This window comes from Salvelinus namaycush, chromosome 19 (assembly GCF_016432855.1).
Source record: "Salvelinus namaycush isolate Seneca chromosome 19, SaNama_1.0, whole genome shotgun sequence".
Lineage (NCBI taxonomy): Eukaryota > Metazoa > Chordata > Actinopteri > Salmoniformes > Salmonidae > Salvelinus > Salvelinus namaycush.
In genome coordinates, this window is record NC_052325.1 from 519,986 (window position 1) to 535,545 (window position 15,560).

The 15,560-nt window shown below is 44.0% G+C and overlaps 1 protein-coding gene across 1 annotated transcript; it reads right to left on the reverse strand.

Moving 5' to 3' along the window:
• Positions 1 to 485: 485 nt before the first annotated feature.
• On the reverse strand, positions 486 to 9,641 carry LOC120064506 (glutenin, high molecular weight subunit DX5-like). Its single transcript, XM_039015123.1, has 3 exons — positions 9,637 to 9,641; positions 6,791 to 6,875; positions 486 to 3,116 (listed from the first exon to the last, which is right to left on the reverse strand). The coding sequence occupies exons 1-3, from the start codon at positions 9,639 to 9,641 to the stop codon at positions 486 to 488; spliced, it is 2,721 nt and encodes a 906-aa protein (XP_038871051.1).
• Between the last annotated feature and the right edge of the window lie 5,919 nt (positions 9,642 to 15,560).

The window sequence follows — 15,560 nt, forward strand, 5'->3', positions numbered from 1 at the left end:
ACCTGTTCCTCACCTACCTGTCCCTCTACCTGTCTTTCAATTTCCTGCGCAGCTTACGAAAGGACAGTGGAAAGCAGAAAGTGACCTCAACGATGCGCAGGAAGAGAAGAAGAAGGGGACGAGCACGGCTGTCCACACGAAGAGCCTTCCAACGCAGGAGCACACACTAGCAGCTGAACTGACCTGAACTGACCTGGGCTCCCAGCTGAACTGACCTGGGCTCCCAGCTGAACTGACCTGGGCTCCCAGCTGAACTGACCTGAACTGACCTGGGCTCCCCAGCTGAACTGACCTGAACTGACCTGGGCTCCCCAGCTGAACTGACCTGGGCTCCCAGCTGAACTGACCTGGGCTCCCAGCTGAACTGACCTGGGCTCCCAGCTGAACTGACCTGAACTGACCTGGGCTCCCTGCTGAACTGACCTGGGCTCCCTGCTGAACTGACCTGGGCTCCCAGCTGAACTGACCTGAACTGACCTGGGCTCCTAGCTGAACTGACCTGGGCTCCCAGCTGAACTGACCTGGGCTCCCCAGCTGAACTGACCTAGGCTCCCTGCTGAACTGACCTGGGCTCCCAGCTGAACTGACCTGAACTGACCTGGGCTCCCAGCTGAACTGACCTGGGCTCCCTGCTGAACTGATCTGGGCTCCCAGCTGAACTGACCTGGGCTCCCTGCTGAACTGACCTGAACTGACCTGGGCTCCCAGCTGAACTGACCTGAACTGACCTGGGCTCCTAGCTGAACTGACCTGGGCTCCCAGCTGAACTGACCTGGGCTCCCCAGCTGAACTGACCTGGGCTCCCTGCTGAACTGACCTGGGCTCCCAGCTGAACTGACCTGAACTGACCTGGGCTCCCAGCTGAACTGACCTGGGCTCCCAGCTGAACTGACCTGGGCTCCCAGCTGAACTGACCTGAACTGACCTGGGCTCCTAGCTGAACTGACCTGGGCTCCCAGCTGAACTGACCTGGGCTCCCAGCTGAACTGACCTGGGCTCCCTGCTGAACTGACCTGGGCTCCCAGCTGAACTGACCTGGGCTCCCAGCTGAACTGACCTGGGCTCCCTGCTGAACTGACCTGAACTGACCTGGGCTCCCAGCTGAACTGACCTGGAGTCCCAGCTGAACTGACCTGGGCTCCCAGCTGAACTGACCTGGGCTCCCTGCTGAACTGACCTGGGCTCCCTGCTGAACTGACCTGGGCTCCCAGCTGAACTGACCTGGGCCCCCAGCTGAACTGACCTGAACTGACCTGGGCTCCTAGCTGAACTGACCTGGGCTCCCTGCTGAACAGACCTGGGCTCCCAGCTGAACTGACCTGGGCTCCCAGCTGAACTGACCTGGGCTCCCAGCTGAACTGACCTGGGCCCCCAGCTGAACTGACCTGAACTGACCTGGGCTCCCAGCTGAACTGACCTGGGCCCCCAGCTGAACTGACCTGAACTGACCTGGGCTCCCAGCTGAACTGACCTGGGCTCCCCAGCTGAACTGACCTGGGCCCCCAGCTGAACTGACCTGGGCCCCCAGCTGAACTGACCTGAACTGACCTGGGCTCCCAGCTGAACTGACCTGGGCTCCCAGCTGAACTGACCTGGGCTCCCTGCTGAACTGACCTGGGCTCCCCAGCTGAACTGACCTGGGCCCCCAGCTGAACTGACCTCCCAGCTGAACTGACCTGGGCCCCTGCTGAACTGACCTGGGCTCCCTGCTGAACTGACCTGGGCTCCCTGCTGAACTGACCTGGGCTCCCAGCTGAACTGACCTGGGCTCCCTGCTGAACTGACCTGGGCTCCCTGCTGAACTGACCTGGGCCCCCAGCTGAACTGACCTGGGCTCCCAGCTGAACTGACCTGGGCTCCCTGCTGAACTGACCTGGACTGACCTGGGCTCCCTGCTGAACTGACCTGGGCTCCCTGCTGAACTGACCTGAACTGACCTGGGCTCCCAGCTGAACTGACCTGGGCTCCCTGCTGAACTGACCTGGGCTCCCAGCTGAACTGACCTGGGCTCCCTGCTGAACTGACCTGAACTGACCTGGGCTCCCAGCTGAACTGACCTGGGCCCCCAGCTGAACTGACCTGAACTGACCTGGGCTCCCAGCTGAACTGACCTGGGCTCCCCAGCTGAACTGACCTGGGCTCCCAGCTGAACTGACCTGGGCTCCCAGCTGAACTGACCTGGGCTCCCTGCTGAACTGACCTGGGCTCCCCAGCTGAACTGACCTGGGCTCCCTGCTGAACTGACCTGGGCTCCCAGCTGAACTGACCTGGGCTCCTAGCTGAACTGACCTGGGCTCCCTGCTGAACTGACCTGGGCTCCCTGCTGAACTGACCTGGGCTCCCAGCTGAACTGACCTGGGCTCCCAGCTGAACTGACCTGAACTGACCTGGGCTCCCTGCTGAACTGACCTGGGCTCCCAGCTGAACTGACCTGAACTGACCTGGGCTCCCAGCTGAACTGACCTGGGCTCCCAGCTGAACTGACCTGGGCTCCCTGCTGAACTGACCTGGGCTCCCCAGCTGAACTGACCTGGGCTCCCAGCTGAACTGACCTGAACTGACCTGGGCTCCCTGCTGAACTGACCTGGGCTCCCAGCTGAACTGACCTGGGCTCCTAGCTGAACTGACCTGGGCTCCCTGCTGAACTGACCTGGGCTCCCTGCTGAACTGACCTGGGCTCCCTGCTGAACTGACCTGGGCCCCCTGCTGAACTGACCTGGGCTCCCAGCTGAACTGACCTGAACTGACCTGGGCTCCCTGCTGAACTGACCTGGGCTCCCTGCTGAACTGACCTGGGCTCCCAGCTGAACTGACCTGGGCCCCCAGCTGAACTGACCTGGGCTCCCAGCTGAACTGACCTGGGCTCCCTGCTGAACTGACCTGGGCCCCCAGCTGAACTGACCTGAACTGACCTGGGCTCCCAGCTGAACTGACCTGGGCTCCCAGCTGAACTGACCTGAACTGACCTGGGCTCCCAGCTGAACTGACCTGGGCTCCCTGCTGAACTGACCTGGGCCCCCAGCTGAACTGACCTGAACTGACCTGGGCTCCCAGCTGAACTGACCTGGGCTCCCTGCTGAACTGACCTGGGCTCCCTGCTGAACTGACCTGGGCTCCTGGGATGAGAATGATCCATGGTGGTATTCTACTGTAAAAGCTATATGGTGGTATTCTACTGTAAAAGCTCTATGGTGGTATTCTACTGTAAAAGCTCTTTTGGTGGTATTCTACTGTAAAAGCTATATGGTGGTATTCTACTGTAAAAGCTCTATGGTGGTATTCTACTGTAAAAGCTCATTTGGTGGTATTCTACTGTAAAAGCTCTATGGTGGTATTCTACTGTAAAGGCTCTTTTGGTGGTATTCTACTGTAAAAGCTCTATGGCGGTATTCTACTGTAAAAGCTCTATGGCGGTATTCTACTGTAAAAGCTCTATGGCGGTATTCTACTGTAAAAGCTCTTTTGGTGGCATTCTACTGTAAAAGCTCTTTTGGTGGTATTCTACTGTAAAATATTTATGGTGGTATTCTACTGTAAAAGCTCTATGGCGGTATTCTACTGTAAAACCTCTTTTGGTGGCATTCTACTGTAAAAGCTCTTTTGGTGGTATTCTACTGTAAAATCTTTATGGTGGTATTCTACTGTAAAAGCTCTATGGTGGTATTCTACTGTAAAATCTCTATGGTGGTATTCTACTGTAAAAGCTCTATGGTGGTATTCTACTGTAAAAGCTCTATGGTGGTATTCTACTGTAAAAGCTCTATGGTGGTATTCTACTGTAAAAGCTCTATGGTGGTATTCTACTGTAAAAGCTCTATGGTGGTATTCTACTGTAAAAGCTCTATGGTGGTATTCTACTGTAAAAGCTCTATGGTGGTATTCTACTGTAAAAGCTCTTTTGGTGGTATTCTACTGTAAAAGCTCTATGGTGGTATTCTACTGTAAAAGCTCTATGGTGGTATTCTACTGTAAAAGCTCATTTGGTGGTATTCTACTGTAAAAGCTCTATGGTGGTATTCTACTGTAAAAGCTCTTTTGGTGGTATTCTACTGTAAAAGCTCTCTGGCGGTATTCTACTGTAAAAGCTCTATGGCGGTATTCTACTGTAAAAGCTCTATGGCGGTATTCTACTGTAAAAGCTCTTTTGGTGGCATTCTACTGTAAAAGCTCTTTTGGTGGTATTCTACTGTAAAATCTTTATGGTGGTATTCTACTGTAAAAGCTCTATGGCAGTATTCTACTGTAAAAGCTCTTTTGGTGGCATTCTACTGTAAAAGCTCTTTTGGTGGTATTCTACTGTAAAATCTTTATGGTGGTATTCTACTGTAAAAGCTCTATGGTGGTATTCTATTGTAAAATCTTTATGGTGGTATTCTACTGTAAAAGCTCTATGGTGGTATTCTACTGTAAAAGCTCTATGGTGGTATTCTACTGTAAAAGCTCTATGGTGGTATTCTACTGTAAAAGCTCTATGGTGGTATTCTACTGTAAAAGCTCTATGGTGGTATTCTACTGTAAAAGCTATATGGTGGTATTCTACTGTAAAAGCTCTTTTAGTGGTATTCTACTGTAAAAGCTCTATGGTGGTATTCTACTGTAAAAGCTCTATGGTGGTATTCTACTGTAAAAGCTCTATAGTGGTATTCTACTGTAAAAGCTCTATGGTGCTATTCTACTGTAAAAGCTCTATGGTGGTATTCTACTGTAAAAGCTCTATGGTGGTATTCTACTGTAAAAGCTCTATGGTGGTATTCTACTGTAAAAGCTCTATGGTGGTATTCTACTGTAAAAGCTCTATGGTGGTATTCTACTGTAAAAGCTCTATGGTGGTATTCTACTGTAAAAGCTCTATGGTGGTATTCTACTGTAAAAGCTCTATGGTGGTATTCTACTGTAAAAGCTCTATGGTGGTATTCTACTGTAAAAGCTCTATGGTGGTATTCTACTGTAAAAGCTCTATGGTGGTATTCTACTGTAAAAGCTCTATGGTGGTATTCTACTGTAAAAGCTCTATGGTGGTATTCTACTGTAAAAGCTCTATGGTGGTATTCTACTGTAAAAGCTCTATGGTGGTATTCTACTGTAAAAGCTCTATGGTGGTATTCTACTGTAAAAGCTCTATGGTGGTATTCTACTGTAAAAGCTCTATGGTGGTATTCTACTGTAAAAGCTCTATGGTGGTATTCTACTGTAAAAGCTCTATGGTGGTATTCTACTGTAAAAGCTCTATGGTGGTATTCTACTGTAAAAGCTCTATGGTGGTATTCTACTGTAAAAGCTCTATGGTGGTATTCTACTGTAAAAGCTCTATGGTGGTATTCTACTGTAAAAGCTCTATGGTGGTATTCTACTGTAAAAGCTCTATGGTGGTATTCTACTGTAAAAGCTCTATGGTGGTATTCTACTGTAAAAGCTCTATGGTGATATTCTACTGTAAAAGCTCTTTTGGTGGTATTCTATTGTAAAAGCTCTATGGTGGTATTCTACTGTAAAAGCTCTATGGTGGTATTCTACTGTAAAAGCTCTATGGTGGTATTCTACTGTAAAAGCTCTATGGTGGTATTCTACTGTAAAAGCTCTTTTGGTGGTATTCTACTGTAAAAGCTCTATGGTGGTATTCTACTGTAAAAGCTCTATGGTGGTATTCTACTGTAAAAGCTCTATGGTGGTATTCTACTGTAAAAGCTATATGGTGGTATTCTACTGTAAAAGCTCTATGGTGGTATTCTACTGTAAAAGCTCTATGGTGGTATTCTACTGTAAAAGCTCTATGGTGGTATTCTACTGTAAAAGCTCTATGGTGGTATTCTACTGTAAAAGCTCTATGGTGGTATTCTACTGTAAAAGCTCTATGGTGGTATTCTACTGTAAAAGCTCTATGGTGGTATTCTACTGTAAAAGCTCTATGGTGGTATTCTACTGTAAAAGCTCTATGGTGGTATTCTACTGTAAAAGCTCTATGGTGGTATTCTACTGTAAAAGCTCTATGGCGGTATTCTACTGATTCAAATCAACGCAGAACATCAACAGAGACCCGGGGAACTTACTTGGTGATACTATACTGTATTTCATATGTGATAGAATCAAATGCAAGAACAAGCGATGGGACAAATGGACATATGTAAGATTTGGATATTGTTATGGGGGGGGAACAATCATTGACAGTCTTAGGAGAAGACCAGTATGACAAAAAATGATGGCAAACATTATCTTATGTAGAAAACAAATGTCTTATAACTGTGTGCCTTTGTATGGAGCATAGGCAGATAAGTATGAATGAGGTGTCAGTTCCCGCTGCCGTGCAAGGTGTTAGTCTGCTGAAGAGGAGCTGTCGTGAATGATTAGAATGGTCTTGGACTGAGAAGGATCACCCTGATCGCCATGCAGCAGATGCATGCTGGGTTGCCCATTAATCCCCCCCATGTGGTCATCAGTTGTGACAACAACCATACGACATCTCACACTTTAAAATCACACTGTGCAACACCTGTAACAGACTTTATTGACATGTCTCAATCTTAAGTTTCATAAAACACGATTAAAATATGTATCAGTAAAAATGGGATATGACTCGTTCCATCGGTTTGTAAGCGGATTGCGGTCTACGTTGACAGTTCTTCATCGGAGTTACACCAGGCCACCTAGCAGACAAAATGAAACACTGTACTAGTGATGTCATGAAAACATACTGTTCACAAACACTTAAACATGCCATATACACTGAGATGGAGAGGCTGTTAAACTACGTACCACATTCATACAGTAGGTTTATCTTCTGTATGTCCACAACACTGGGGCCGTCTCGCTGACCAATAGGAATGTTGGGATCTGGTTTGGGGATGATGGTTGGGCCACCGTCCTCTGAGAAGGCATACCTGAATCAGAGAACGCAACCTTAGAAGAACACAACCTTAGAACCCAACATCATAACACAGCCTTAGAACCCAACATCATAACACAGCCTTAGAACCCAACATCATAACACAGCCTTAGAACCCAACATCATAACACAGCCTTAGAACCCAACATCATAACACAGCCTTAGAACCCAACATCATAACACAGCCTTAGAACCCAACATCATAACACAGCCTTAGAACCCAACATCATAACACAGCCTTAGAACCCAACATCATAACACAGCCTTAGAACCCAACATCATAACACAGCCTTAGAACCCAACATTATAACACAATCTTAGAACTGAACATTAGAACCGAACATTAGAGCACAACATTAGAACCAAACATTAGAGCACACCCTTAGAACCGAACATTAGAACCAAACATTAGAGCACACCCTTAGAACCAAACATTAGAACCAAACATTAGAGCACAACATTAGAACCAAACATTAGAGCACAACCTTAGAACCGAACATTAGAACACAACCTTAGAACCGAACATTAGAACACAACCTTAGAACCGAACATTAGAACAGAACCTTAGAACCGAACATTAGCACACAACCTTAAAACCGAACATTAGAACACAACCTTAGAACCGAACAATAGAACACAACCTTAGAACCTAACATTAGAACACAACCTTAGAACTGAACATTAGAACACGACCTTAGAACCGAACATTAGAACAAAACCTTAGAACCGAACATTAGAACACAACCTTAGAACCGAACATTAGAACACAGCCTTAGAACCGAACATTAGAACACAACCTTAGAACCGAACATTAAAACACAGCCTTAGAACCGAACATTAGAACACATCCTTAGACCCAAACATTAGAACACAACCTTAGAACCGAACATTAGAGCACACCCTTAGAACCGAACATTAGAGCACAACCTTGGAACCGAACATTAGAACACAATCTTAGAACCGAACATTAGAACACAGCCTTAGAACCGAACATTAGAACACCCCCTTAGAATTACATGGCGTCTTCTCCTGTCATATACAGTATCCATCTAGGAGTCTCGTCCTGTTATATACAGTATCATCTAGGAGTCTAGTGTCCTCGTCATTATTCGTATCTCATTCTAGGAGTCTCTCCTGTTCATATATCATCGTATTCATCTAGGAGTCTCTCCTGTCATATAAATCACTAGTTAACTCATCTACAGGATCTCTAGTGCTCCTCGTTCATATACAGTATATCTAGGAGTCTTTGTCGCTGTCTATCGTATCAGTAACTCTAGGAGTCTCTCGCTCCTGTTATATTACAGTATTCTATCTAGGAGTCTCTCCTGTCATATACAAGTACATCATCTAGGAGTCTAGTGTCTCTGTCATATACAGTATCATCTAGGAGTCCTCCTGTCATATACAGTATCATCTAGGATGTCTCGTGCCTTCATATACAGTCATCATCTATGAGTCTCTCCTGTCATATACAGTATCATCTAGGACGTTCTCATGTCCATGTCAATTAGCAGTATCAAGTCTAGTGCAGTCTCTGTCCTGCACTGTACTCCATGTATCATCCTAGGAGTTCTATAGTGTCCCTGTAATCGTATCATCTAGGAGTCTAGTGTCCTGTCATATACAGTACATCCTAGGGTCTCTCCTGTCATATACAGTATCATCTAGGAGTCTCTCCTGTCATATACAGTATCATCTAGGAGTCTCTTCTTGTTATTATACAGTATCATCTAGAGTCTCTCCTGTCATATACAGTATCATCTAGGATCTCTTCCTGTCCATATACAGTATCATCTAGAGTCTCTCCTGTCATATACATGTATCATCTAGGAGTCTCTCCTGTCATATACAGTACATCTAGGAGTTCTATTCCTGTTCATATACATTATCATCTAGAGTCTCTCCTGTCATATACAGTATCATCTAGAGGTCTCTCCTGTCATAATACAGTATCATCTAGGACTCTGTCCTGCTATATACAGTATCTCTAGAGTCTCTCCTGTTATATACAGTATCATCTAGGAGTCTCTCCTGTCATATACAAACTGACGTATCATCTAGGAGTATACTTCCTGTCATATACAGTATAGTCATCTAGAGTCTCTTCCTGTCTATACAGTATCATCATAGGAGTCAGTCGTGTGTCGCTGTCATATACAGTATCATCTAGGTCTAGGTGTCCTGTCATATACAGTCACATCTATGAATCTAGTGTCCTGTCATATACAGTATCTCTAGTGGAGTCTCTCCTGTCATATACAGTATCATCATGGAGTCTAGTGCTGTCCTATATCAGTATCGATCTAGGATCTCTCCTGTCATATACAGTTCATACAGGAGTCTAGTTCTCTCATTACAGTATCATCTAGGAGTCTCTCCTGTTCATATACGTATCATCTAGGAGTCTCTGCCTGTCATATACAGTATCATCTAGGAGTCTCGTCCTGTTATATACAGTATCATCTAGGAGTACTCTTCCTTCATATACAGTATCATCTAGGAGTCTATTCCTGTCTATATACAGTATCATCTAGGAGTCTTCCTTGTCATATACAGTATCACTGAAGTCTAGTGTCCTGTCTATACAGTATTCATCTAGGAGTCTCTCCTGTCATATACAAGTACATCTAGGATCTAGGTGTCCTGTCATATACAGTATCATCTAGGAGTCTCCTCCTGTCTATACAGTGCGTCATTTCTAGGAGCTCTCCTGTCCATATACGTATCATCTAGGAGTCTCTCTGTCTATGTACCTCATGAGTTCTTCATAACAGTATCATTCTAGGAGCTCTCCTGTCATTACAGTATCATCTAGGAGTCTTAGTGTCCCTGTCGTATATCAGTCTCGTTAGTCATATCTATGAGTCTCTCCTGTATATATCAGTATCTGCTAGGAGTCTCTCCTGTCATATACAGTATCATCTAGGAGTCTCTCCTGTCATTATACGAGTATCATCTAGGAGTCTATAGTGTCCTGTCTTACAGTATCATCTGGCTAGGCTTTGTCATCAAGGTCCTGTCATATACTAGTATCATCTAGGAGTCTCTCCTGTCATATACATATCATCTAGGAGTCATAGTGTCCTGTCATATACAGTATCATGCTAGGAGTCTTTCCTGTCATATACAGTATCATTAGAGTCTCTCCTGTATATACGTCGTATATCATCTATAGGAAGTCTAGTGTCCTGTTTATACGTATCATCTAGGAGTCTCTCCTGTCATATACAGTTCAGCTAGGTAGTCTCTCCTGTTATTACGTCTAGTCATCAGTTGGTCCTTCATATACAGTATCATCTAGGGTGCTCATCCTGTCATATACAGTATCATCTAGGAGTCTCTCCTGTCATATACAGTATCATCTAGGATCTCTCCTGTCATATACATATCATCTAGGAGTCTCGTCACTGTCATATACATCATCATCTAGGAGTCTATTTCCTGTCTATACAGTATCATCTAGGAGTCTCTCCTGGTTAGATCGTAACAGTATCATCTAGGAGTCTCCTCCTGTCACTATAAGTTACATCTAGTATCTCTCCTGTCATATACAGTATCATCTATCGGAGTCCTCAGGGTCTTATATAGCTCAGTATCATCTAGGAGTTCTCGATCCTGTCATATACAGTATCATACTATGAGTCTAGTGTCCTTTCATATACAGTATCATCTAGGAGTCTCTCCTGTCTATATACAGGTATCATCTAGTGAGTCTCTCCTGTCATCATTACAGTAATCATCTAGGAGTCTCCATGTGTATATACAGTTATCATCTAGGAGTCTCTCCTGTTATCACATATAACTAGATTAATACGTATCGGGAGTCTTCTAGTGTGTATTTCTACTGAGCATCTTTATATCAGTATCATCTAGGAGTCTAAGTGTCCTGTCATAATACTGTATCATTCTCGAGGAGCCAGTGTTCTTGTCATAGTACAGTAGTCGATTCTACGAGGTTCTCTCCTGTTATATATCATAAGTATCTCTTAGGAGTCGTCTCCTGTCCTCTTCTATACAGTATACTCTAGGAGTCTCTAGTGTCCTTACATATCATCAGGAGTCTATCATTAGGAGTCTAGTGTCCTGTCATATACAGTATCATCTAGGGTCTCTCCTGTCATATATTCAAGTATCATCTAGGAGTCTCTCCTGTTCATATACAGTTCATCTGAGGAGTCTCTGCTGTCATATACATTATCATCTAGGATCTCATCCTGTTATATACAGTATCATCTAGAGTCTCTCCTGTTCTCATATACAGTATCTATCTTAGGAGTCTAGTGTCCTGTCATATACAGTATCATCTAGGAGTCCTATCCTGTCGTATACGTATCATCTAGGAGTCTTCCTGTATATACAGTATCATCTAGGAGTCGGCCTCTCCTGTCATATACAGTATCATCTAGGAGTCCTCTCCTGTCATATACAGTATCAGAGTCATCTCCTGTCAATATACAGTATCATCTAGGAGTCCCTCCTGTCACATATACAGTATCATCTAGGGAGTCTCTCCTGTCTATATACAGTATCATCTAGGAGTCCTCTCCTGGTCATATAGCATTTATTCATCTAGGAGTTTCGGAGTCCTGTCTATTATACAGTATCATCCTAGGAGTCTCTGTCCTGTTCATATACCAGTGTAGTCATCTAGGAGTCTAGTGTCCTGTCATTACATATCATCTAGTAGTCTTCCTTTAGACAGTATCATCTAGGAGTCTCTCCTGTCTCATCATACTCTCCTCAGTATCATCTAGGAGTCCTCTACTGTCATATACAGTATATGGATCTCTACTTAAATGTTCTCTCCTGTCATATACAGTATCATCTAGGAGTCTAGTGCCTGTTCCATATACAGTATCAGCTAGGAGTCTCTCCTGTCTTATCGAGTAGGATCCTAGTATCTAGTGTCCTGTTTCTATAACTAGTATCATCATAAGAGTCTCGTCCTGTCATATACAGTAGTCATGCATCGTAGGATGTCCTCTCCTGTCTCATATACAGTATCATCTAGGAGTTCTGTGTCCTGTCATATACAGTTTATCATCTAGGAGTCTCTCCTGTCATATACAGTATCACTAGGAGTTTCCTAGTTCCTGTATATACAGTATCATCTGGAGTCTAGTGTCCTGTCCAATACAGTTATCATCTCAAGGAGGTCTTAGTGTTCCTGATCATATACAGGTATCATTATAGGATGTCATCTCACCCTGTCATATACAGTATTCATCTAGGAGTCTCGTTCCTGTCATATACATGATCTCGTATAGTACTCTGACTCTGTCATAATAATTAAACAGTATGCTTCTGGCGTGCTTATATACAGTACATCTAGTGTTCGTTATACAGTACGTCATACTGGAGTCTCTCATGTCATATACAGTATCCATCTAGAGAGGTCTGTCCTGTCATAAGTTCAGTCATAATCCATTCTAGTATCTGGAGTCTTCCGTCATATACATATATATCTATTTGGAGTCTCTCCTGTTATATACAGTATCATCGAGGAGTAAGTCTATTACGTGTCCTATATAATATCTCAGAGTCTCCTCATCTAGTTAGTAGTGTCTAGTGTCCTGTATTATACAGTATCCTCTCAGGGAGTCTTTCCTGTCTCATATACAGTATCATCTAGGAGTCTAGTGTCCTGTTTAATATACTAGTATCCATCGTATCAGGAGTCTCTCCTGTCATGTACAGTATCATCTAGGAGTCTCTCTTGTCATATATCACAGTATCATCTAGGAGTCTAGGTCCTTTTATATACAGTATCATCTAGGAGTCTCTCCTGTCATATACAGTAATCTATCTCAGGAGTCTAGTGTCCTGTCATATACAGTATCATCTAGAGTCTCGAGTGTCTGTCATATACAAGTTTCAATTCTAGAGAGTTCTCTCCTGTTCATATAGTAATCCATCTAGGAGTCTCTCCTGTCATATACAGTATCATCTAGGAGTCTCTCCTGTCCTATACAGTATCATCTAGGAGTCCTCCTGTCATATACAGTATCATCTAGGAGTCTCTCTGCTGCATATACAGTATCATCTAGGAGTCTCTCCTGTCATATACAAGTATATCATCTAGGAGTCTCTCCTGTCATATACAGTATCATCTAGGGAGTCTCTCCTGTCTAATACATATCATCTAGGAGTCTTAGTGTCTCTGTTATATACAGTATCATCTAGGAGTCTCTCCTGTCATATACAGTATGCACTAATAGTCGCTCTCCTTGTCATATACAGTATCATCTAGTGAGTTCTCTCCTGATCATAATACAGTATATCATCTAGGAGTCTCTCCTGTTATATACAGTATCATCTAGGATCTCTCCTTGTCATATACAGTATTCATCTAGGAGTCTAGTGTCCTCCTGTCATATACAGTATCATCTAGGAGTCTCTCCTGTCATGATACAGTATCATCTAGAGGAGCTCTCCTTCATATACAGTATCATCTAGAGTCTTTCAGTGGTCCTGTCCATTGGATATACAGTATCATCTAGAGTCTCTCCTGTCATATACAGTCTCACAATCTACAGGAGTCTCAGTGTCCCTGTCATATACAGTATCATTCTATGGAGTTCCTAGTGTCTCTGGTCATATACAGTATCATCTAGGAGCCTCTCCTGTCATATACGTATCTCTATGAGTCTTCCTGTCATATACAGTATCATCTAGGAGTCCTGTGCCCTGTCATATACAGTATCTACTAGGAGTCTTCGCTGCATATACAGTATCATCTAGGAGTCTCTCCTGTTCATTATATTACAGTATGCATGCTAGGAGTCTTCTTCCTGTCATATACGTATCATCTAGGAGTCCTAGTGTCCTTCATATCAACAGTCTCAAGCTAGGAGTCTAGTGTCCTGTCATATACAGTATCATCTAGGAGTCTCAGTGTCCTGTCATATACAGTTATCATCTAGGAGTCATCTCCTGTCATATACAGTATCATCTAGGAGTCTCTCCTGCCATATACAAGTATCACTCTAGCGAGTCTAGTGTCCTGTCTATTCAGATCCATCTAGGAGTCTAGTGTCCTGTCATTATACATTATCTCTATGAGGTCTCTCCTGTCATATACTTATCATATGAGGAGTCGTCTAGATGTCCATATATTATCCATGTAGGAGTCTCTCCTGTCATATACAGTATCATCTAGGATCTCTCCTGTCATATTATAGTATCATATCAGGGAGTCTTCCTGTCATATTACAGTTATCCTCTAGGAGTCTCTCCTGTCATATACAGTATCATCTAGGAGTCTAGTGTCCTGTCTATATACAGTATCATCTAGGAGTCTCTCCTGTCATATACAGTTATATATCTAGGAGTCTCTCCCTGTCATATACATATCATCTAGAGTCCTCTGTCATTTCATTACAGTACATCTAGGTCTAGTGTCCTGTCATATACAGTATTCGTAGGAGTCTCTCACTGTCATTACGGTATCATCTAGGAGTCTAGGTCTTCCTGTCATAACTCAGTATCATCTAGGAGCCGTCTCCTGTCTATACAGTATCATTCTAGAGTCTCTCCTGTCATATCCAGTATCATCTAGGAGTCTTCGCCTGTCTATACCAGTATCATCTAGGAGTCTAGTGTCCTGTTCATATACTCTTATCATCTAGGAGTCTCTCCTTCATATACCGTATCATCTAGGAGTCCTCTCCCTGTCTATACCAGTATCATCTAGAGTCTCTTCCTGTTCTATACAGTATCTTCTAGAGTCTCTCCTGTCATTAGTATCATTTATCATCTAGGAGTCTAGTGGTCCTGTCATATACAGTTTCATCTAGGAGTCCTCCTGTCATATTACATTATCTCTATTAGGAGTCTGGTGTCCTGTCATTATACAGTATCTACTAGGAGTTCATGTCCGTATATACTAGGTCATTCTAGGAGTCTCTCTCCTGTCATATACAGTATCATCTAGGAGTCTCTCCTGTTCATATACAGTATCATCTATGAGTCTCTCCTGTCATATACAAGTATCATCTAGGAGTCTCTGTGTATCCGTTAGTCATAATCATCTAGGAGTCCTATTCCTGTTATACCAGTATCATCTAGGAGTCTAGTTTTCCTGTTTCTCATATATAACTAGGATCTATGCCTCTAGTGTCTCGGCGCTGTTACCATTCTATACATCTAGCTATCTGATATCTAGGAGTCTCTCCTGGTCCATTATCAGTATCACTAGGAGTCTCTCCTGTATATCACGTATCATCTAGGAGTCTCTTCCTGTCATATACATTATCATCTAGAGTCTTCTCCTGTCATATACAGTATCATCTAGGAGTCTTTGTCCTCGTATATAGCAGGTATCATCTAGGAGTCTAGTGTTCCTGTTCAATACAGTATCTCTAGGAGTCTCTCCTCTTTAATCAGTATCTCTAGGAGTCTCTCCTGTCATCATACTGTATCATACTAGGGTCTCTCCTGTCATATACAGTATCATCTAGGATCTCAAGTTTGGCTCCTGTCTCATATACAGTAGCATGTCGCTACGGATGGCTAGCGTTATTGTCGCTAGGATCCCTTTGATCGTCTCATCCTTGTGTATCATCTAGGCATGTCCTCGAGTCCGGTCATTACTGCTAGGATCAAGCTAGGAGTGCTATGTGTTGTCACGTGTCATGATTGCATTGGTATATTCCTATGCTATGGCATGATCCTAGGT